Genomic DNA, 21,864 nt, shown 5'->3' on the forward strand with positions numbered 1-21,864 from the left:
CACCCTGCCTGCTCGTCCGCTGCCTTGTCGTCCTCCACTGCTTCACTCCACTGTGGCTTCTCCTTCCTGTGGCTTCTCCTTCCCGTGGCCTCTCTGCTCGTGGTCTCTCTACTGTGGTCTCTCTACCCCCTCTCATGCCGTGCTTGGTGTCCTTATAGCAGCTGGGGTGATTGGAGAGGGGAGGTCCTTTCTCCTAGTGAAATATGGTTGGCCAGGGCTCTGTAGTTGATTAGTCCCTCCAGGTGCATGTAGTTGACTAAACATTGGTTTTATAAGTAAAAATGTTATAAAAACAAAACATGCTAAAATGTAATAAAACAAACCATGCTAAAATGTTATAAAAACAAAACATGCTAAAATGTTTATAAAAACATGCCATACATAAAACCAAAACCATGCTGAAATATAACCAATAATTAAACCACAATGTCCCCCTGGTGACATCCCTCCACTCTTTAATGTTGGCAGTCCCTGCAACATGAATACCTAAACGTCCCTATAACGAGCAGGTGGTTGGCCGAGGTTAGTCCTGTTTGAGCGTCGTGGCGCTACTTCTGGTCCTTGCTCCTGCGCCGGGACCACCACTGGGGCTGGAGCAAACCCATAGAATGCTGTTCCTTGTGGCCAGGGTGTCTCTTCTGCGGGCGTCTCTTCTGCGGGCCCATTGGTCGGTGGGTTGGGGTCTGCTGGAGGAGCTAAGCAGACTTTTAAAGCATTTCTATGTACAGTTCGTTCACGGCCCCCCTTCTCAGGTTTTATCCTATACACCAACCCTGTATTGCCCACTAGTTCAACAATAACAAATTGTTCAGGGTCCCACCAAGTACACAACTTTCCTTGACCTCGTCGATTTCTGTTGCGTACCCATACTCTCTCTCCAGGTAAGAGTGGCATGGCTTTAGCTCTTTTGTCATAGTGTTGTTTACTTTGGGAGGCTGCGTTACCCATTTTCTGTCTAGCTATATGATACGCTAGTGAAAGTCTCTGTTGGTGGTCCAGTATCCAACCACTAATGTCATGGCGTAGTTGCTGGGGACCGACACCAAGTCCCACATGTACAGGAAGCCTCAGATGTCTCCCAAACATAAGAAAAGAGGGAGTGTAGTTGGTTGCACTGTGTATTGTATTATTGTAAGCATGTACCAACTCAAGCAAGTATTCTGGCCAACGGTTTTGCTTCTCTGTCTCTAGAGAGCGGAGCATGTTTAACAAGGTCTGGTTAAAGCGTTCTGTTCCACCATTTCCTGCAGGATAGTACGGCGTTGTGCGGCTTTTAGTTATACCATAGGTATCGCAGAGCTGTTTCATCAATGCCGACTCAAAATTTGGTCCCCGGTCAGAATGGAACCTAGCTGGACAGCCAAAAGGCTGTATTACATGAGTCCACAGAGCTTTTACTGTCGTCTGCGCCGTTTGGTCATGTGTGGGGATGGCCCAAGAGTAGCGTGTAAATAAATCCGTGGCAACAAGGATGTTTTGAATACGGTCTGTTGGCCGACCTAAGGACAAGAAGTCTAGCCCTATTACCTCAAGAGGGTATGACACAGCTATTGGGTTAAGAGGGGCCCTAGGCTCTACTCTTTTCCTCTGGAGGCAACACAACCCAAATGGAAATGGCGTACCTCTTGCTCCATGTCAGGCCAATAGAAATGCTGTCGTATCCGGGCCAGTGTTCGATCCACACCAGCATGGGCAGCGGCTTCATGGACCTTTTTCCAGACCTCTTCACGCCTTGAGCTTGGACACACCACCTGGAAGCGTACTTCATGGGTATGCTGGTCAGTAACCTTACGACACAATATTTTGTTTTCAACTTTAAGTCTTTTCCGCTGTTGCAACAGTCTCTGTGTTCTACAGGACAAGGCTCGGCGTTCTGGTCCCGTCGGTAGAGTCTGGTTTTCTACATACCTCTTAGCCACTTTTATGTCTGGATCATTGGCTTGGGCATCTTCCCATTCGCTGCTAGCCCACTCACTGTCCTCACTTCTAGGGGTTAGCTCAATGGCTGCTGTGGTTACGCTTGCTCCTGTCTCACACTCCTGGTCTGCAACCCTGGTAGGGATGGGGTCAACTGGAAACCTGGACAGAGCATCTGCATTAGCATTGCTTTTACCTGGGCGGTACTTGACGTCGTAGTTGAAAGAAGCCAGCTGAGCGACCCAGCGTTGTTCCACAGCACCCAGGCGAGCAGTCTGCAGGTGAGCAACAGGGTTATTGTCTGTGTATACTGTGAACTGTGTTCCAGTCAGGTAGTCTCTGAATTTCTCAGTCACCGCCCACTTTAGAGCCAGAAGCTCTAGCTTAAACGAACTGTAGTTAGCATCATTCCTCTCGGTTGGGTGTAGACTTCGGCTGGCGTACGCTATTACACGTTCCTTTCCCTCCTGGGCTTGGGCTAACACTGCTCCCAACCCCTGGTTGCTTGCATCGGTGTAGACAATGAAGGGAAGTGTGTAGTCAGCGTATGCCAGAACAGGGGTTTGTGTCAAAGCCCTCTTTAGGGCATCGAAGGCTGCTTGGCACTCGGAGGACCATTGCACTCTTCGAGTCTCAGACTTTTTATTTGCTGGAATGCCTGTCAACAAGTTATTCAGGGGACGTGCAATTTTGGCAAATCCAGATACAAAGCGTCTGTAGTATCCAGCTAGCCCTAGGAAGGCTCTCACTTGCCTTATCGTGGATGGAACAGGCCAGTTTGATACAGACGAGATTTTATCGGGGTCAGGTCTTACCCCAGAATGGTCCACCACATGGCCCAAAAACTTGACTTCTTGTTGGATAAGTTTACACTTGTCCAATCGCAGTTTCAGGCCGTGCCGCAACAATCTTTGGATCACTTCATCCAAATGCTGTAGGTGAGAGGAAAAGTCAGGTGAGTATATTATGATGTCGTCCAAATACACCAATAGGGACTCCGCCATTTGTCCACTTAAACACTGTTGCATTAGGCGCTGAAATGTTGCTGGTGCATTACATAGGCCAAAAGGCATGCGCTCAAACTCGAATAGTCCAAGTGGGGTTGTAAAGGCAGTTTTCTCTCTGTCTTGGGGGTCCATCTCAACCTGCCAATAGCCACTAGCCAGGTCAAGGGTAGAAAACCACTCGGCTCGGGTCAGGTTTGTTAGAGTCTCTTCGATTCTGGGAAGGGGAAAGGCATCTTTATGGGTTACGGCATTAAGTTTCCTATAGTCCACACAGAACCTCCAGTTACCGTCCTTCTTCTTCACCAGAACTATGGGTGCAGCCCATGGGCTACAACTTTCTCTGATTACCCCCTTCTCAAGCATTTCTGCAAGTAGGTTTTTCATTTCCTTGTACATCAGAGGCGGAAGAGGTCGGTACCTTTCTCTGATGGGCGCTGCATCACCTGTATGGATACGGTGTTGTACCAGGTCTGTCCGACCAAAGTCTTCATCATGGTTAGCAAACGCGTCCTTCCACTTGAGCAGCAGGGTGCATAGCTCCTCCTGTTGCGGTTTAGAGAGATCAGGTCGGTTAGTCAGGTTCCTTACCTCTTCAGGCAGCTCCTGCCCCTTGTGGTCGACTGTTGCATCTACCAAAGCCACTTCAACAACACCATTGTCTTCCAGAGATAGGGTAAGGTCATGAGATCCATGCACATCAGCTTCATCAATGTGGTACAGCTTACCCAATTTCTGGTACCGCCCTATTGACAAGGTGTAGGGATATGGATTACAGACACGAACAGGGATCCTCCCATTTCTTACCACTGCTAGTGTCCTAGCTACGCCAACATTGTTGGTTTCAGGTAGTGCTTCCATCAGGGCACAGTAGTCAGTTCCTCCCGGGCCCATCCGAGCACGGCCCCACACCAGCAGTTCACTCTTTGGTGGGACTTGGATATTTTGGCGAGCAGCTGGCCGCACGTTTCCCAAGAATCCGTCTTCTGTCATGGTGGCCTTGATACGTCGACAGGTAGCAAAAGCATCCCGCCAAACTCTCTGGTTCTTCAGCTGCTGTGGGGTGGAAACAGGCCTTCCAGGCTGTTTAAAGAGTGTTTCCCAGCAGGCGGTCACAACATTCATACCTATGAGGAGCGGGTGGGTGCAGTGTCTATCTTTAATAATCACGACTCCTCGTCCAGGTATTTTGATGCCTTCCACTTCTAGATCAAACACTGCGTAGCTAGTGTAAGGGATCTCCAGGCCATTGGCTGCCCTTAACTGGAAAACTACAGGGGTCTTCCCAAGCTTAGCTTTGGAAAAATGCTGCTCAAATAAACTCTGCTGCATTAATGTAACCTGAGACCCCGTATCCAACAGTCCTTGCAACTCAACCCCTTCAATCGTTACTCCTATAGTTGGACATTGCCCAATAAAGGCTTCCGTGGCCCTTGAGTCGTGTAGTGCATCAGCAACCCCTGCCCCTTGGACCTCAGCAGCAGGGACGACTAGTTTAAAGCCGCCTGGGAAGCTGCAGGCCTCCTACAATACCTGGCTATATGTCCCGCTTGTCTACATTGGCGACAGATCGGCCTACCTTGTCCATCCCAGTCATTAACACTGGACGCTGGTCGCGACCGCTCCCTATGTTGTGTCAGGGGCGGTGGGGGAGCATTGACTGGTTGAAGGAGTGGTCTAATTTCCTTCATTAATTCTTGGGCGAGTCCTTGCATCTGGGATTTCACATCTTCCATGATCTCTCGCTTCAGCGAGTCTCTCCAACTTTCCTTCTGTAACAAAGCAGGGGAGGCATGAGAGTTGTTCACAGAAAAGCATGTTACCTCCGGCTGTGTGTATCCGTGTTCTGAGGCCAGCAGTAGTGCCTCTTGCCGTAGTGCAGCAAAGTCTTCGTCTGGGTTACGGCGCGCATACACCTTCAGCGCCTGAGTCATTGGGCCTTCGTTTAGCCCAAGCAACAATTGGTCTCGTAGCACCGTGTCAGAGGGGGCGTTGCTTGGATCATGCCGCCGCAACATGCAAAACAGCTCTCTCAACCGTAATATGAACGAGGGTACAGTCTCTCCAGGTTTCTGTTTACAACCGAAGAACTGTGATCTTAAAACCGGGGTTGGGGTTCTATCGCCATAGAGAGAGTCTAGATGGAGAAAAATCTTCCTACCCTGGTCTCGCTCACTGTCTTCAAGGACACTGACCTGGCGTTTAGCCTCTCCTGCTAAGGCTCCCAACACAATAGCTGCCTTCCCAGCCTCTGTTAATTCTTGGGAACTTAACAGTCCTTGAATCTGTTCCTTCCAATCACTATATTTTAAATCTTCACCTGGCCCTTTAAATTTTGGCAGCCACGGGGCACCAGGAAACACAGGCATCATCATCTTCGAAGCCTTTATGTCTTAAATCACCACAGCTGTTCTCCAATCCGATCCTGCCAGCAACTGCCAGAAAAGTTCCCTTGTCAGCCCGGTGAGGCGGGGGACTTAAAATCGAATAAAAAAAATAAGATAAATTTATAAAAAAGGGTACCAGCAACGCCACCTAGTTGCGGAGTCTAGGTCTCCATAAAAACCGGTTCTTTGTTCATCGAAGGAAGAACAGCATGGGTTACAAGACTTAAAAACGTGGTTTAAAAGGAGGGTTTTATTATAACTAAAAGTCCATAAATAACTACAATTGTAAAAAGTCCAGCTGGAACAAAGCGCTAAAAACAAGGTTTTAAAATTCAACCAGCCGCTGATCCGTCCGGTCCTTTCTCTGAGTTTCCGGTTGCCAGTGAGGTGCCCAATCCGTCTCGTCCTTGTATGCACCCTGCCTGCTCGTCCGCTGCCTTGTCGTCCTCCACTGCTTCACTCCACTGTGGCTTCTCCTTCCTGTGGCTTCTCCTTCCCGTGGCTTCTCCTTCCCGTGGCCTCTCTGCTCGTGGTCTCTCTACCCCCTCTCATGCCGTGCTTGGTGTCCTTATAGCAGCTGGGGTGATTGGAGAGGGGAGGTCCTTTCTCCTAGTGAAATATGGTTGGCCAGGGCTCTGTAGTTGATTAGTCCCTCCAGGTGCATGTAGTTGACTAAACATTGGTTTTATAAGTAAAAATGTTATAAAAACAAAACATGCTAAAATGTAATAAAACAAACCATGCTAAAATGTTATAAAAACAAAACATGCTAAAATGTTTATAAAAACATGCCATACATAAAACCAAAACCATGCTGAAATATAACCAATAATTAAACCACAATGTCCCCCTGGTGACAAATTGACTTAACATTTTGCGTTTTTGTGGACATCAGACTTGCCTTAGACTTAGAAACCGCATACATTGTGGCTGGAGAAAAGATGAGTCAGCTCACATCTTTTGTACTTTTCACCTCTGCTGATTACACTGTTGCTCTGCTAGCGCTGAGACCACAGGGCTAATTAGTCTCCCTCAAATGATTGTTATCAAGGATGCAGAGACAAGCCAAACGAGTAAAGCCTGTGAGGACTCATGAGTCAAGCTTGTACCAGGTGGGCCTCTGGAGCGGTTTGTTACGAAGAATACAAATAAGTGCAAAGACGGCAGATATCTTTTCCCACAGTTGTAGATGTCGGACACGGCTGAATACAACCAATCGTGGGGTATCTTACCCCATTCTGTGGGACCAGTCCAAACCTACTGTTTATACCACCAGGTTTGTAATGACAAATTCATTTTCGTTGGATATCTATGACCTGGTTTACGTATTGAGCTACAAACGCTGTATTTGTTAGAGTACGGCACTGTATGACACGTGTTTGTTCAGGTGGATTTGTAAGCGACGGGGCGTCTGCCCTGAGCAGCAGTAAGACAAATCCCCCCCCCCCCCCATGGGGTCCAGACGTTGGTGTTTTGGTGGCGGCGGATGATTGTGCTGGGACTCGCTGGCGAGGAGGAGTTAGAGGCGCATGTAACAGCAGCATAAACATACTAAGAGCGGCAGGAAGAGATTCTCATTCAAAACAGACATCAGCGAGATGATAGGCAAACAATGTCGGTGTGGTGAATAGATGTGACCAGCTGATGAGAACAGCTGATAACGTCACTGACAGTCCCAGACAAAGACGGCAGGAAATGATGATTGAGCGTGTGGGGGAAGAGTGAAGATATATTAGAAACAGACTACAGGCCAAAGCATTCTAGGTCTGAACTTTTCTTAGAAATTCATAACATTTCTTATTCACAGAAAATGAACCTGAAAGTATCGCCATCTGTAGTTACACTTAAAAAAAAAATGACCAATGCAATTCATCATTCAGGACTCATCCTGCAACAATGTAAATGATCTGTTCTCATGCAAAAATGCTCCACTGATGCAAACCCTGGGAAATGATCCCTTCCCTCCATTACAGACCACTTTTTAAAACAGCACTAAACAACAAAACGAGTCACAACACTATAAATTGGAGAAAAAAAAAATGCCACGTCACGTAAGCAATACAGCGGTTGTTTGTCGTATAACGTTGTATTTCCTCCAAGGCATAGATAACAACATGGATGCTGCAGCCTGTGCCGTACAAACCGGACAAGTTGTAACACATTTCCCTGACAGATGGGCTGTTCTGTTCTCACCAGACACCTGCGGGCCTCCCTATCTAAAGCTAAATGGGAGCCCTCGCTATGTAAGGCCAAGCTACCTGGTTTGTTTTCATTGTATTTGGATTCCTCCAGAGGGAAATGGGTCTCCTTCACGTGTCATTGTTTCATTGCTATATTTAGTACCTCCAGAGTTGGCTCTGAATGGAGCCTGTTGCAGGGTTACATTCTTTTCCCACCTCTTTATGAACGGCAACTTCATCTCCTGCTTTGTCTCATCTCCCCTTTCTTCGTGTTTTGGAGTGTTTTATACAACTTTCAGCTCATTTCTTTGGTTTTATAACCTCATGCAACATGACATGCAACAACTGACATTTTCACCCATATAATGTTTTGGATAACCTTTATTTGCAGCATTTTGATGCCTTAATATAATGTGACATCATATTTTAGAAGGAGTTCTTCCAACGCATGTACAGAAAAACAGTAATTGGATTGAAACATGGTCCTAATACTCTTTGAGTGTTTTTAAGTCGGCTTTCTCCAGTGTGAATCTGTCTAGATATAATTTAAATTGCTCAAGACGCATGACAGCATTAATGTCAACACTGAACCGGCGCGGATGGCGGAACAACTGCACAGTCAATATGTTACTTTCACAGTCAACACTGCAGAGGAGATATCGAATAATCAAATGGATTGAGAGTTTGGCACTGAAGGAGAGAGCGGGGGGGGGGGTATAAAAATCAACACACGTTCTTTGTGTTTGCTGAAATATTATTAACATTTCCTCTCAATCCAGTCGTTTTGTTTTGTTTTGTAAGTTGTTCGGAATAATCCATTAAAAATAATAGATTAAAATGCTCACTTTCTGCAAAGGAAAACATTGTGAAAAAAGAACGTTTTTTAATTCAAGTTGCATTTCCTAAAAAACTTCATCAGGGATGTTTTCATCCCCTCTGTCACCTCTCCTTCATTTTTCCCAGCTATTCTCGCCCTCCACTTTCATCCTATTCCTAAGCCTTTTATCGGGTTTCCGAGGGCACGTAATAAACATTTCTGAGGCCCTTGTGGCCTGGTACATACTAACCATCTCATTGCCCCATAAAACGAGATACGTACCCCTATTTGGACCAAGGTCCATGTAGCTCTCTCACAACGAGAGAAAACTGCCACGAGGCTGGCACATCTCGACCATGGGCAAGAGGTTCAATTACTTCAGTTGTCATGGAGCAATAAATGACAAATTAAGTGGCTCGCGCCGAACACTGTTTGAAGGAGGCTGTATCCGAATACTAATTTCAGCTGTGTTTGACAGTGGGTAAAGACAGAAACATTGAGAGCGCACACACTTTGCAAAAGGAAAGACAGACAACCTTTTTTCGGCAGAACATATTCTCTTCTCCTCGACCATAATTTAGAATAATTGGGCCTCTTGGATCCTCATTTGCTTGGCATTCAGCACAGTGATTTCTGAACTGCTTCTTCAAAGAACACCTTGTTGATGTGTATTTATAGACACACCGATTACGAAAGCCAGGATTCTCGAGTTGCCCTTTAAATCACATCTAATTGGATAAATGTATTTTTTAATATTTATTTTACTGTGTCTTTAAAGGTGCAATAAAAGGGATCACTGACTGAATGAAGTATTCCAGTATGTTAGGCCGAGGACAGTTTCAATCAATATTTGTGAACATGAGCCACTCTCTCTTAAACTAGATGACACATAGTTTTTGCACTGTGGCATTTGCATTTGGGAGAGAGTTGGTGAGGTTTCCTAAGCTTGTTTGCACTCTCTTAGGCCATAGGAATAGGACGTATATACGCAATAAATAAGGATGTCAAACCAAAGCACTGTTACTGCACTGTTAATGTTATTGCTGTGGATTAACAGTCAACCTCTAATCTGCTTGTGGTTAATTCTTCATTCTGAGCAAAGCTAAAAAGTCAAACGGAACCCAGAGTTCTTTTGAACAATTGCATTTGTCTCCAATCCTGCATCAGATAGAGGGTTTATGCTTTTTCTGGAAAAACAAAATGTCTTCCAAATAGAGCAGACCCCAACTGACATATTGTCACCTCCCGATGCTCAATAAAATCACCAAATTTAAATGCATGTGGTTTTGAAAGCACAGAGGTTACTGACCTCCACCCCTCTGTTCCCTTCATTCTCTCCTCTTGCTTTTCTTACGTGATTTATTACCACGTATCCTGCCGGGTGTATTTCACCCTGTGCAGCAGACACACAGCGCGACTGAGTCATGCTGCTGCAGCTTTGTGCGGGTAACAAAATGCTGTCCCTGGGACTGTGAACTTACAGCCTCAAGGTGACCTCCAGAGAAATCCTGTCAGGCTACTCGAGGTGACGGCTGAGCACCTGAAGTACGCCGAGCACACGGGGGAGCGTTCTGCAGTAAAAGGGAGGAAGGCGTCGCTCAGTGGAGATTCATTCATCTTAATACAGTTGACCATCACGCTGGTGAGGCTGCAGAGGTGTTAGTTAGAAGGGGAGCACACGGGGAGAGGAGAGGAGAGGAGAGGAGGGAAGCAGACGTGGCTGGGAGAGGCACAATGTTCTTTTCCCACCATCAGTCCTTTGAGCAGAGCAGTACCAGCTTACCTGTTGGCGACACACTGGCAAGGAATCACATTTTGTAGAACTTCTGCAAAGCACATTTGAATGTCCCCTACATGCCCGACAGGAAAGTTATTCTTTTAGGTAAAAACCTCACACACTTTCATAGGAATGATTGTTTTTTCTATGACTCAACACTGGTTCAAAGTGCAGTTGCAGGCAGTACAACGAAGGCAGTTGCATGCCTTTTTTTTAACACCCACCGTCTATAAGGACTTTCCTGTAAGACATCTGCCAACAGACAGTGAATAATACATTATGATTGCCCACAGTTTGTCTGTAATAAACACTTGGTTGTTAGCAAAAGCTGTGTGGTGAACAAAAGGAAAACAGCAACCAAATAGTATCAAAGTTAACCAAAAAATACAAGCAAAAACACATATTTTTGACTGACAGGTAATCTAAAACGGCACAACATTGACATCTTATGCTGAATGCTAATATCTATGCCATAATGCAGAGACACATAATGTAGGCTTATGATCAGGCAAGACAATACTTATTCAAGGTCAGAAAACTATGGAGATGGAGTTATCTCATCACAGCAGATGGATCTTTGCTGGTCCTCGGTACTTAATAACAACCTGATCCTCGCCGTGCAGAACGTTCCTCTGTGGAAATATCACGGAAGGCCAACAGCTGGCTGCAGTTCATCTCTTGTCACCTCACAGTTTCAGCCACATCATCATTGGATGAGTCTGTTAAAGTTCAGAGACTCTTAGAGACAGTAGCACTAAAACAGGTGGTCTCTTTAGAACTAAGCGGACAAACTCAACAGGGATGGATCAAATCTGCATTTCATTGTCCTGAATATTTTCCGGTGTTTCCCAGCAGGCGGTTCTTTCACCAATGATGAGGAAAGAGACCAAATCAAAATCAGGACAATGATGTGTGTGTGTGTGTGTGTGTATACTTGTGCTGGGGTTTCTTTGAGATTCGTGGTCAATATCTTTTAAAGATTTAATATCAGGGCGGTAAATAAAGTGCATATATTCCCATTAGGACAAAGCACATAAAAAAGCATTAACAATACACAGATTCACATACACCCGATCTCCCACAGTATTAACAGTTAGACATACAGCCCATTCTTTAGACTTATCACCATGGAAACTGGACAGGGTTGAAAATTCTGCACTGTGGCGGATGATGGAGCAATGGCATCTTGAGTCCTACACGGTGAAATTTATATGAAATGGTTTAGCTCCATGTATAAAAATTAATCTGTCAACTCCTCTGCAGCTCTAAAATGTATCCTATACATTCTTTTTTTGACCATGTTTGCATCTTTTGCTGTCCTCCGACCAGCCGAGCGCCCCTGAACTACTGCAGCTGTGTGGTGTCAGGGAGCATCGAGGATGACCGAAAAACAAATGGCAGTGATAACAGTAATGAAAACACATCAGCAACACTATTCAGCCATGCACGAGTAGCCAGACAGGTTACAAGGCTGCAGAGAATGACACCTTTACCACCAGACATTCACGATATGTCCCCTTTGTGTTGTATTAGAGTAGCTCGCTTATTATCACTGTGTGCCCCAAACAGCGCAACAACAAAGGGAGTGAAAGTCGCTGGTGAAGATTTAGCTGCTATAGAGACAGTATTTCCCTCAGGAGATGTGGAAAAACGTTTGCTTTGCCTCTAATTGACCCGAACATCTGTTAATGAATCCTCGGATGCTTCTATGTGTTTGGTGTCTTGTTAGTTGATTGACAGGAATCTAAGTCTAAGTCTCCCTGCTGCTTTGTTGTCTTCCTCTACATCCCCGTCCCGATCCCTATGTCCGCAAATGTGCATTTTCCAGCTCCCATAACTGACAAAGTTGGTCAGGCGTGAAAATGATTCCTCAATCGCTGACTCTAGACAATTTTTTTTTTGAGTAATTTGAATTTCGGAATCTTTGAATGCAGAGCTTTTTGTGCGGGACTCATTCTAAATATATCACGGGATGTAAGATATAAGTGAGGAACAGCTTTCTCCTGACTAATTACCTGCTTCGTGCACAATTCCGGCATTTGTCAGAGTTTCACTTAATTAGCAGACAGCTTGTTAGCTGGACTTCGTGTTGCGTCTCAACGACAACTGCAACAGAGACGGGAAAGAAGAGGGTAATGAAACATAATTCAACAGTGAGGATTCAACGGGAGGATTATAGCAGCAGCCTCTTTGGAGTCAGACCGACGTGTCCCCTAAAGCGGAGTTTATCCCAAACCCAACTTAATCCTAGACCCACAAACCCCCGTCGTTTCCCTGTTTTTAAATTTGAACTGTAATCCCCCACATTAACCCCCACTCTGAACTTTCACTTGACAATCTCACATAATTAGTTATCCTGATCTCTGCAGACGTGTTTCTGACTAATACAATCACTTAATTGGACTTTCTGAATCAAATGTGTGAAGATTACCATATCTCCGATGTCCTGGAGTACTTAAATGAATCCGTACAGATTTAGGAAGTTTCAAATAAGAGCCTCCAAATACACATCTATGCCGTCTTCCTATCAGACAAAACATTGCCCAACTTTTCTCATCTGCACAATCGTTGAGCATTCAAATCCGAACCAAGGTGATTGTATTATCAACCGATCCATTGAACACACGCCTGTGAGTCTGGTCCTGGCACAAAATGGTCAATGATTTGCAGCATTGGCTCGGCATCTCATCTGGGCAAAGCAAGGCTGATAAAGTGGGGATCCATTAGAAAATGCAATAGCTCGGCCTTGGTGCACTGCATTTGCTTTAGTCGTTCTTTTAGTGTAGGTTGATCTGGGGTAAAGTATTTTCTTTTGGTGAGGAAAATAAATCAAACAAGGAGAACCGGTACAGTAGACATTGCTTAATTTTCCGTGTAAAGCAAAGTTCCCCATGGTTACCGTTGCAATCAGAAACCAAATTAAATAATACCACATGTAGCATTTGAAATAGAACCCTAACTGTCGTGTTGTACGCTATAGGAATATGGTTTGGGATTATTTTAAGGCCTCTGGCTGAATAAAAAGCCTATGTTGTGGATTTGTTTTTCTTGACATAAATATTTTTGGAATTGCATCAAGGAGAGCAAAATGTAGTCCTGCTTACAATGCTAACTCCGATTCATGCATGCGATTGTTCCATAAAATAACGACGCAGCTTGAACTGGATATGAAAGAAAAATACACCATGATACCATTACAGTTCCAAGTAAATTACTATGACCTTAACTGCAACCATTTCCATTTTTTTCAGAATTGATGCAACTAATGGCTAATGGCTGTTTTGACAAGCGGCATCAGGACATACTATATGCCTGTGTGTATGTGTGTGTGCACTCAGGAATGTGTGTGGGAGTATAAAAAGAGAGAAAAACAGTCAGTAAGGGAGAATGAAGCAACCACCGCAGCACACATCACTTCTTATTATGGGGATTCACCAGTGTATCTCTATTTATAGCTATACATATTCAGCTTAGTTATACCTAAAGACATCAGGAAAAAATCTGAAGTGACTCATAAATTGTCCATCCAGTAAATAACAGTAAATCTCACCGTGTGTTGCCAACATTGATGAGCAGAAAATGGAAAGAGCAGCATTAGGAGAAGATAAATCCCCACATCTGAAGGATTATGGTTATTTTGACAAATGCTAAGCACTTTCCAAATAGAAATGTAATTACATGGTGAATATTAAAGTCAGCGTAAGACGATCTTTTTGGAATTCCAACACGTGTATCACAGTGTAGTGCTCTCCATTGATTCCCTTCCTGATTGCTGAAACATCAGCAGGAAGATCTTAATGGTCTGCTCTTCCTGTAATATTTGTCAGAAGTACAAATTCTCCTTGACTTTTGTATGCATATGTTTAAAATTCATAACAACGGCCATATACAATACACAACAAGGGTGAAATGTAACTATGTACATTTATAGTTCATTATTTTAGTGTTTGCACTTCACTAATTTATTCCTCTGCCCCATTGCATGAATTTTGATTAATTTTGATAATACAAGAATAGAGTTTAATTTATAAATTATTATAAAGCAGAGGTCAAGCCACCCAGAAATTCAGTAATATATATATATATATACTGTATATAATATATACTTTTTGTGCTTTAAGAATGTCCTGATTCTTATATTTTGAATGCAGTATTTTCACATGTAACAGTATCTGTACACTGTAACATTGCTACTTTTACTTACCCAAGGTCTATGTAGCTCATCCTGAAGGTTTTTTCAAAATTATTCATCCATGCTAAACAACAATTAGGGAAAAAGGTCTTGCGACCATTAGCATGCCATTCGGCATCCATGTGTGTGCGTAGGCGAGAAGACAGCGATGATAATAGAGGCTTGTCTGTGCTCTCTCGTCTCCGTGTCGACCACTCAGTGGATTATCCAGCTGACAGAGAGCACCGTTACGACTCTGGTGGAGGATGTTGTTAATATGCCAATGAGAGCTCGTGCCTCCTGTGCCAGTTCTGAGCCATGCTGGCATCGTGCAGCTGCCTATCACCTAATTGGGAATCATTTAGCTGCAGCTTGACCTACATTTAGAGATGCGCAAAGGGGGTGGTGAATGTTTCTATTAGCAAACCCAACGTTAATAGCTCGAGAATTTGAACGAATTGTTGTGCGTTATGTGTCACCAGAATAAACTTGTGGGGTAAAGTGCTTTAGAGTGTGTCAGCGGAGTGCTTTATTTGAAGAATTCTACCTTTTGTTATAAAACACGGAAATAGTTTTATGCAACAGAAAATTCTGATGTATGCTCTATTTTTATGTTAAAGGAGCAGATTGACATTATGCAAATTACGTACGCTTCATTCATTTTTTTGCTTCAAGTTTAGAAGGGAAGACACCACTCTGTCCACCAGCCACCAGCTGGCTTAGTTTTATCATGAAGACTGGAAACTGGTAGTAACAGCGAAATGGATTTTATCCAAAAGGTAACAAAGCAGCAGCTGGACAGCACAGCGTTTTACTTTTCTTCATTTTAACCACACAGACATGGGGTATCTTATCATCTAGCTCACTGCAACAAAAAGCAAATAAGCATATTTTTCAAAATGTCAACCATTCCTGTAACTATTCTTTGCACTGTGTGCCTTTTACTAACAGCATGCATAAGAAGGACTAATGTTATTATGAAATGACAGCACCAGTCAAAAGTTTGGACACGGTTTCGCATCAAATTGAATGAGGAAATGTGTCCAAACTTCGGACGCGTCCTGTATTTGGTGTGTTACACCAGCCACTGCTAGTGAGTCATTTGTAAACCCACTATCGCAGTGATGTCTGTTTCTGCATCAGGCCGGCTGGACTTTATTTCTCCCAGCTTCCTAAATCTCACCAATGTTCTGTTCTCTTTAAATTCCCTTCAGGCTAAACAGGTTGAGCTATGGTTTAAACAGTTAACACAAAGTGAGGACAAGATCAGGCTGCTGCCAGACGCCCGTTTTATTACCTTGGCCGGTAGCCAGTGACTCACTGAATAATGACTTCCACTTGTCAGGAGGAAACAGGCCTGTTCTTGGAAAGCTACTGTAATCAAAAGATTTTAATTCATTTTTATCTCTATCTGAGTTTGTGCCACACAACTCGATTGGAGAGGACTTCCTGAGCCATTAACGTTGAGAAGAGATGGTGATCGTGCCTGGTGCATGATACCTCTGTTGGTGGCTGTCCAAGCCATGCTAGCCAATGAGTCACCTCTCCAAGAGCTCCAACCACAACAGCCAACGTTTCCACAATATCCCTGATTAAACCTGAAAACTCACTCAGCTCGCTTAGCCAAAAAGGCTTTTATTTTATCTCCCGTGCTAAGACATGAAGCTGAGCCTGTTTTTTTTTTACTGCCTCAGAAATGCAAATATTGAAGCGTTATCCCACTGATGGGGAGACAGCACAATGCTGAATGCGCCCTTCGTGAAATCAAACAATTGTTAAAATGCAATGTTTTGTTGACCTGTAAGATTCACTGCCAGCATTTTAAAACAAGATAAATTTCAATGTATTGAATCCTAACTGCATCAAAACTTGATCGACGACACTGAGATTAAAAAAGAAAAGCTGCTTGAAATCTTCTATAAAAACACTGGTGAGGTCCTAAAACTGGATGACTAATTGAAGGATCCTGTTGCAATAAAAAAACGTGACCTTTTCTTTACCAGACAGATGTTTTGCTCTAATTAGATCAAATTACTCTACTCACTGTTATTTCACATCCCACTTCTTCTTTGAAAACCTTTTGCAATGAAGACTTTTGAATCGTTACAAATTCAGTGACTTTTCTGTCTCTAGTGTCACAGCCAACATAATGAATTCATGCAATGAAGGTTTTTGTGAAGTGGGGCTTTACAGGGCTGATCTGGAGATAGTCAAATGGGCTCAAAAGTTTTTGTTAGTTTTAATTTAAGAGAAAAAAGTTTCACATAAACCACCAATGAACAAATACTGAAGAACCTTATTGAAAATCAAGGACCTCATAGAAAAACCTCTTTGTATTTTATTTCGTGAATAAAATGATATTTAATTTCTTGGCGGGAGGCTCCATGTTAATACGAATATGTTTGCGACTTGGAGAAATTCAGGCACTTGCTGCAGAAGGTGACAGTTCAAGCAAAGTGCCGCAAAAGGCAGCAACTGACTAAAGTGTTTTAGGAGGAGGCAAAACCTGGTATTTTATTTAAACTTGACAGGTGTTTTATTTGTGTGTATGGGCGTGCATATCTACACATCACGGTTATTTCGAATTGGTTCGTAGAACCAAACTATTGGAATTTTATTTTTCGGATATGGGATTCAGAAACTCAACTTGCTTTGAGATGAAGCAGCTTTAACAGCCCAAAGTGCAGGCAGATGCATCACTACAAATGTTGCACGAAAACCTTGATGTTGATGCATCTTGTGCATTAGTTCATTTTGCATTCTGAGCGTTGTTGTTCATGCATTTATTATTAAGGCCTCTGAAGTGTGCTAAGTTGAACAATAAAGTTTTTATTAATTGTATTATAGGGCCGAGAGCCAAGAGAGAGCAGATCCTTTTATGACCTGAAAACATAACCTTTGGATTGAAGCATCTTGTCTGTGAAGCAGATACAGAGAATAGTTTAATCTAAAGGTCATTTTTTCATCATATCAGTTTAATGATTGAATACAGTAATCTGATATCACATGTTAAACCATGGATTTCATGCACACAACTCATACAGTGATTTTTCTGCCATGCATTCTGAATACTGCAGCTTCATAGTAGAATTTTGAGCAAATGGTATAACACACAATAAACACAACAAGGTTGGTTAATTTATTAAGCTGCACTAGTGAGCTTGAATATGTAGTGTTGGTAAATGGCAATACTTTATTGCTTAGAATAACACTGTTAAAGGTTTGTTTTAAATTCACAGCATTAGAAGCCAACAGAAAACCATTTGCTATGATATATTGGAGTAATGCCTCCCTGAGCAGGAAATAAAGTCTCTCTCTCTCTGTATGTGATGATGTCTGAAGGCGCACATTTAGTGGGAACACGTTCCTGTTTCAGTGTCAGCTGCACAACAATGGCTTATAATGGCTGGAATTAAAAAGCATGTGGCTTGGTAAAGCTATTTTGAAAACTTCTTGATGAAAATAGAAAGTTAATCTACTGTTAGCACTGTTGGAAACAGATTTTGAATATCAGCTCAATAAAATGGGTCATTTCAAACTTTTGTACGGCAGTGCATGTCTTCATCGTCCAATCACTGCATGTGTTCTGCATTACCTGACATGTTTGTATGCACTGTGTTGCTTTGTGCATTTCAAAATGCAGCATACAAATGCATTCATATTTTGTTTTAAAGCATTAATAGAATCTAAAAAATGCACAAGCCGTGATGCAGCTTAATTCCACTTGATTGGCATAATTCAGACCACGCTAACACATAAAACTAAGAAGTTTCCGGATCAGCAAAGTGGTTGTAATGTAATAAGCACCCTCTTCTAAATGGAGCCTTGACTCCATTTAAAAGAGGGCAAAAAGTATGTGTGCACTCTTGCTTAAGGCTTTCATCCCTGCATACAAATCACTCCAGTTGGAACTGGATGTTTGAGCGCCACAGCTTTTCAGGTCGTGCACTGAATCAGCTGCCAAAGCAGCATTAACGACAACGCCATGCCACAACCGCATGGAGTAAATTAGGCCAATTCCAAATATTCTGCGAGCAGATCAGAGTCTTGAAAAAAAAGGCTTTTTAGGCTGATTTAGAGAGCCTAAATGTGACTTCTTCTCTCCTCTCTCTATTTCCCTTCTAGATACGGAGGCAGCCGAGTGCTCTGACGTTGTACAGGTATGAGCAGTCGGCCCTGGATCCCTGCCACTCCCACCTGTCGCTGCACCTCAACCGGGGCACGGAGCACCGGACCCGGGCGCCGGGAGGTCCGCGGCCAGCCAGGTCCCGCCCGGGAATAATGGCCCCCCCTCCCCTCAGAGACTGTGCTGCCTTGCCCCTAGACCCACTCCCACCACACCGGGAGGCTCCGTGTCCAACACTACTGTACGTCTGCAACACAGAATCAATGGACTGGTCAGTCGAACACAAAGCTATGTCGGGAGGGACCTGGAACTGGTAAAAGAGGCCAAGGAGACAGAGCATCCCAGGTCCAGAGTAATGAAAATGCAAATATACATTTCTGTGGAAATAAAAGGAGTGCAGTGGTATTGATTAGTGAGCTTCTGACCCCTCCTGATCCCTCGATGACCTCAATTAGCAAAGGAGGCTGAGCAGCACCATGACTTTTCACGTCCTGCTCTGCCTCTTGAGGAGTACTAAGGCAAATAATTTAATGATTTGTTAATCTTATTAAACATATTTCCTCTTCTGCTCCTCATCTGGGCCCCTCTTAGCCGCGTCAGGTAAAGTAATCAAATGCCAAATGCTATTAACAGAGCATAATAAGCAATCGAGTGGCTGAACAAATGAAAGATCAGCCAAGCTTAAAGGTTTTCTGCTGCTTTTTCTGATCTCACTGTCAATCAGAGCTCTCTCCCTAACTCACGTCCCCGTGGCCTTTTTTTTTTTTCATCTCAAGAAATTAGCCACTCAAACTAAATTACCCAAGACGAGAGAAACAAGTCGGAAAATAGCAGTAATTGTCATATAAAATGTACAGCTTACTCATCTTGCCAGCAGTAAGCGTAATTGATACGCTTACTTTTGACTTCTGTTATGCTTTGGGATGTTGCTCATGTTATTATTAATTTAATGAGAAATAAACAGATGAGAAATAAACAGATGAGAAATAAACACCGGATCTCGGCGCACTGGGATGTTGGGATATTTACTTTTCCACATCCATTTAAATAGCTCTAAGGGTTTTTAGTTTTTGAAATGTGTCCTTCAACCGATTATCTGATTGTGCACTCATATATCTACATGTGTGTGCTTTTTACAGATGTTATCTTATAACATGTGGTAAACATACTGTGGTAAATGACCAGGTTACAGTGTTATTCATCAGGATCACAAACTGACCAACTGTCTGCCGTATTCAAACAGTTGCGTAGGTGGTGAACACCGAAGAGCACAGCGCTTCAGGCGAGACTGATTAATACTTTTGTGAGTCAGTTTTTTCGCCTGGAGACCCTGGTGGTGACTTTCCGTTGTGACTGTGTGTGACCGTTATATATCTGAAGTATATATTCAACTCTTTCTCTCTCTCTCTCGGTCCCTCGAGGACTTGTATGTTGATTCTAGGAAAGGAAAACCTGTGTATAAAACAATGCCCAATTAAGGTCCCTGGTATTAATAGACTGCAGCTCGGTGTTCTTCATACACAAGTAGTGTGCCGTGAAACTGGGCAAAGCTAAATGTGGTGTAATTGGAACGTCTGTTGGATGGGAATTGACCGTTAGTTAAACAATGACCCTGAACAGAAATTGTCCAGTCACAGTTAAGCAACCATGAAAAGGTGCTGCAGGCCTGTCGAGCCAAGTAAATTGTCCCTGGTTTCCTGATGCTGGATCAGCGAGCTCGGCGGGCAGAACGCTAACCGGGGCTTACCGAGCGCTCAATTCTATTTTGCTGAGTGGCTTTTTACAATATTGATCAAACTAAATGCTCTTGAAATAAATGAAATTGTCTTTAGAAAATTATATATTTATTACATTTTTGTTTTTATTCTTTTTTTTTTTATAGAAATGTTATACCCCTTGTACTTCCTTGTGAGGGAGGGCACGTTATGTGTCCAGAGATGTACAATATTCTGTCATGTTTCAAGATCATCATCAAACCTTTGTCCATCTCCTGTCGTGCAAAAGCTGTAATCTGACTATTTCAATGCTGATTCTATAAAATCAGTCATCCAACATCATTATAACAAATGAATGACACATTGATTGTGTAGAACTGCACACTTGTATGTCCGATTTTCAATGATTCCTCAATAACAGACATTTTGTAAATGCTCTGCCTGGTGTTCCTCTGTGAAGAAGAAAAAATGGTCAGAGCAGAAGATATATCTGCTTATGACAACATGACAGATTCACGCTGCCGGAGGATTAACTGCTTTGTAGCCGCACACACGGAACAGTTTAATGACGCTGATAGACTGCACATACTGCACTCACTTCAAGTGTTCAGAAGAGCGTCGGAGGAGGAAGAGGAGGAGGAGGAGGAGGAGAATCGGCACAGAGGAGAGTGGCAGATGCGAATGAATAGCATTCAGACGTATGTGCTCACGTGCATTTCCACTAACAGGCTAATAGTTCGTAATGCTTTAATGAATATTTGCTTCTGCAGCAGTTCCGTTTCTTCAACTCAATCCACAAAGCAAGAAAACCATTTACCCGCACAGCACGTCAATTGTGTGAATAAGAAATATTTCTCTATTCTAAAACTGTCAGAATAGAGAAAGGCTGCCATGTGAAACCTTGAAAGGATTCAACCTGTGATCAAAAGTCCTCAAAAATAAAAAAACCACACATAATTGTTAAACTCAATTCACAAGGTCAGTTAAATAATACTCTTAAAAGGGCCGCCGGGTCGAGGAAAACCCGCCTTGCTGCACCTTATTGTGGCTGACTGACAGTTATTAATATCCAACTCCATCACAGGCTTAATTTACAAATGAAAAGTGTCACGCTAACGCCAAATGATTTTTATGCTCTGTTATCCCCTTGACATTTCATCTATTTGGACAACATATTGGTCTTCCTGACAATCTGTTGGCAGTTTTTTGGAAAGCAGAGACAAAATATTTTCTCCCTCTCTGGAGCTGTCAACATGAGACAGGTGATGTAACACATATTATGTTTGCTTAAATTCCTCTCATTCTGTTTCATTGATTTCCTCAAGTGATGTTATTTGTGTGGGATTGAGGATGTCATCAAGAGAGCTCTCTACATTTACAAGACTTCTACAAGCTTCAAGGGTGAAAGAAGTCAGGAAAGCTCTTTCATTTTATGTACTTCTCTCCGAACAACTGTGTGATTCATATATCGCTGTACTGTTTACTTAAATGATGATAAAATCCAATAAAATTGGGCCAGATGTTTTCGCCCTGGGCATAATCTAACCTACAGTATATCCCTCTCACGGATGCAGAGCTGTCGACACAGCACAAAACAAGTTGCAGCGTTCACTTTGCATAACTCTAAACTCTAAAAGACGTACGGCTCACTTCAAACTGTCGGGGGGGGGGCAAAAGCTGGACGCGCTTTCATGTTCGCCGCGTTTTATTTATTTATTTTATTGCTCTGTCTCACCCACGGGTTTGTGGTGTGTTTGAAGTATTTCGATA

The 21,864-nt window shown here is 43.2% G+C and overlaps 1 protein-coding gene across 2 annotated transcripts in view; it reads left to right on the forward strand.

The window, feature by feature from the left end:
- The window catches only part of LOC119225330 (leucine-rich repeat transmembrane neuronal protein 4), a 37,564-nt gene extending 16,078 nt beyond the window's left edge, over positions 1–21,486 (forward strand). Inside the window, exon 3 of one of the 2 annotated variants that reach the window (XM_037483117.2) lies at positions 18,379–21,486. In XM_037483117.2, the coding sequence (XP_037339014.2) occupies positions 18,379–18,696 (318 nt within the window). In that variant the 3' untranslated portion in view covers positions 18,697–21,486. The remainder of the gene's footprint in view (positions 1–18,378) is intronic. The other variant, XM_037483118.2, reaches the window with a different exon arrangement.
- The last annotated feature ends 378 nt before the right edge of the window (positions 21,487–21,864 follow it).

The sequence above is a fragment of the Pungitius pungitius genome, chromosome 5, assembly GCF_949316345.1.
Source record: "Pungitius pungitius chromosome 5, fPunPun2.1, whole genome shotgun sequence".
NCBI classification, from domain to species: Eukaryota; Metazoa; Chordata; class Actinopteri; order Perciformes; family Gasterosteidae; genus Pungitius; species Pungitius pungitius.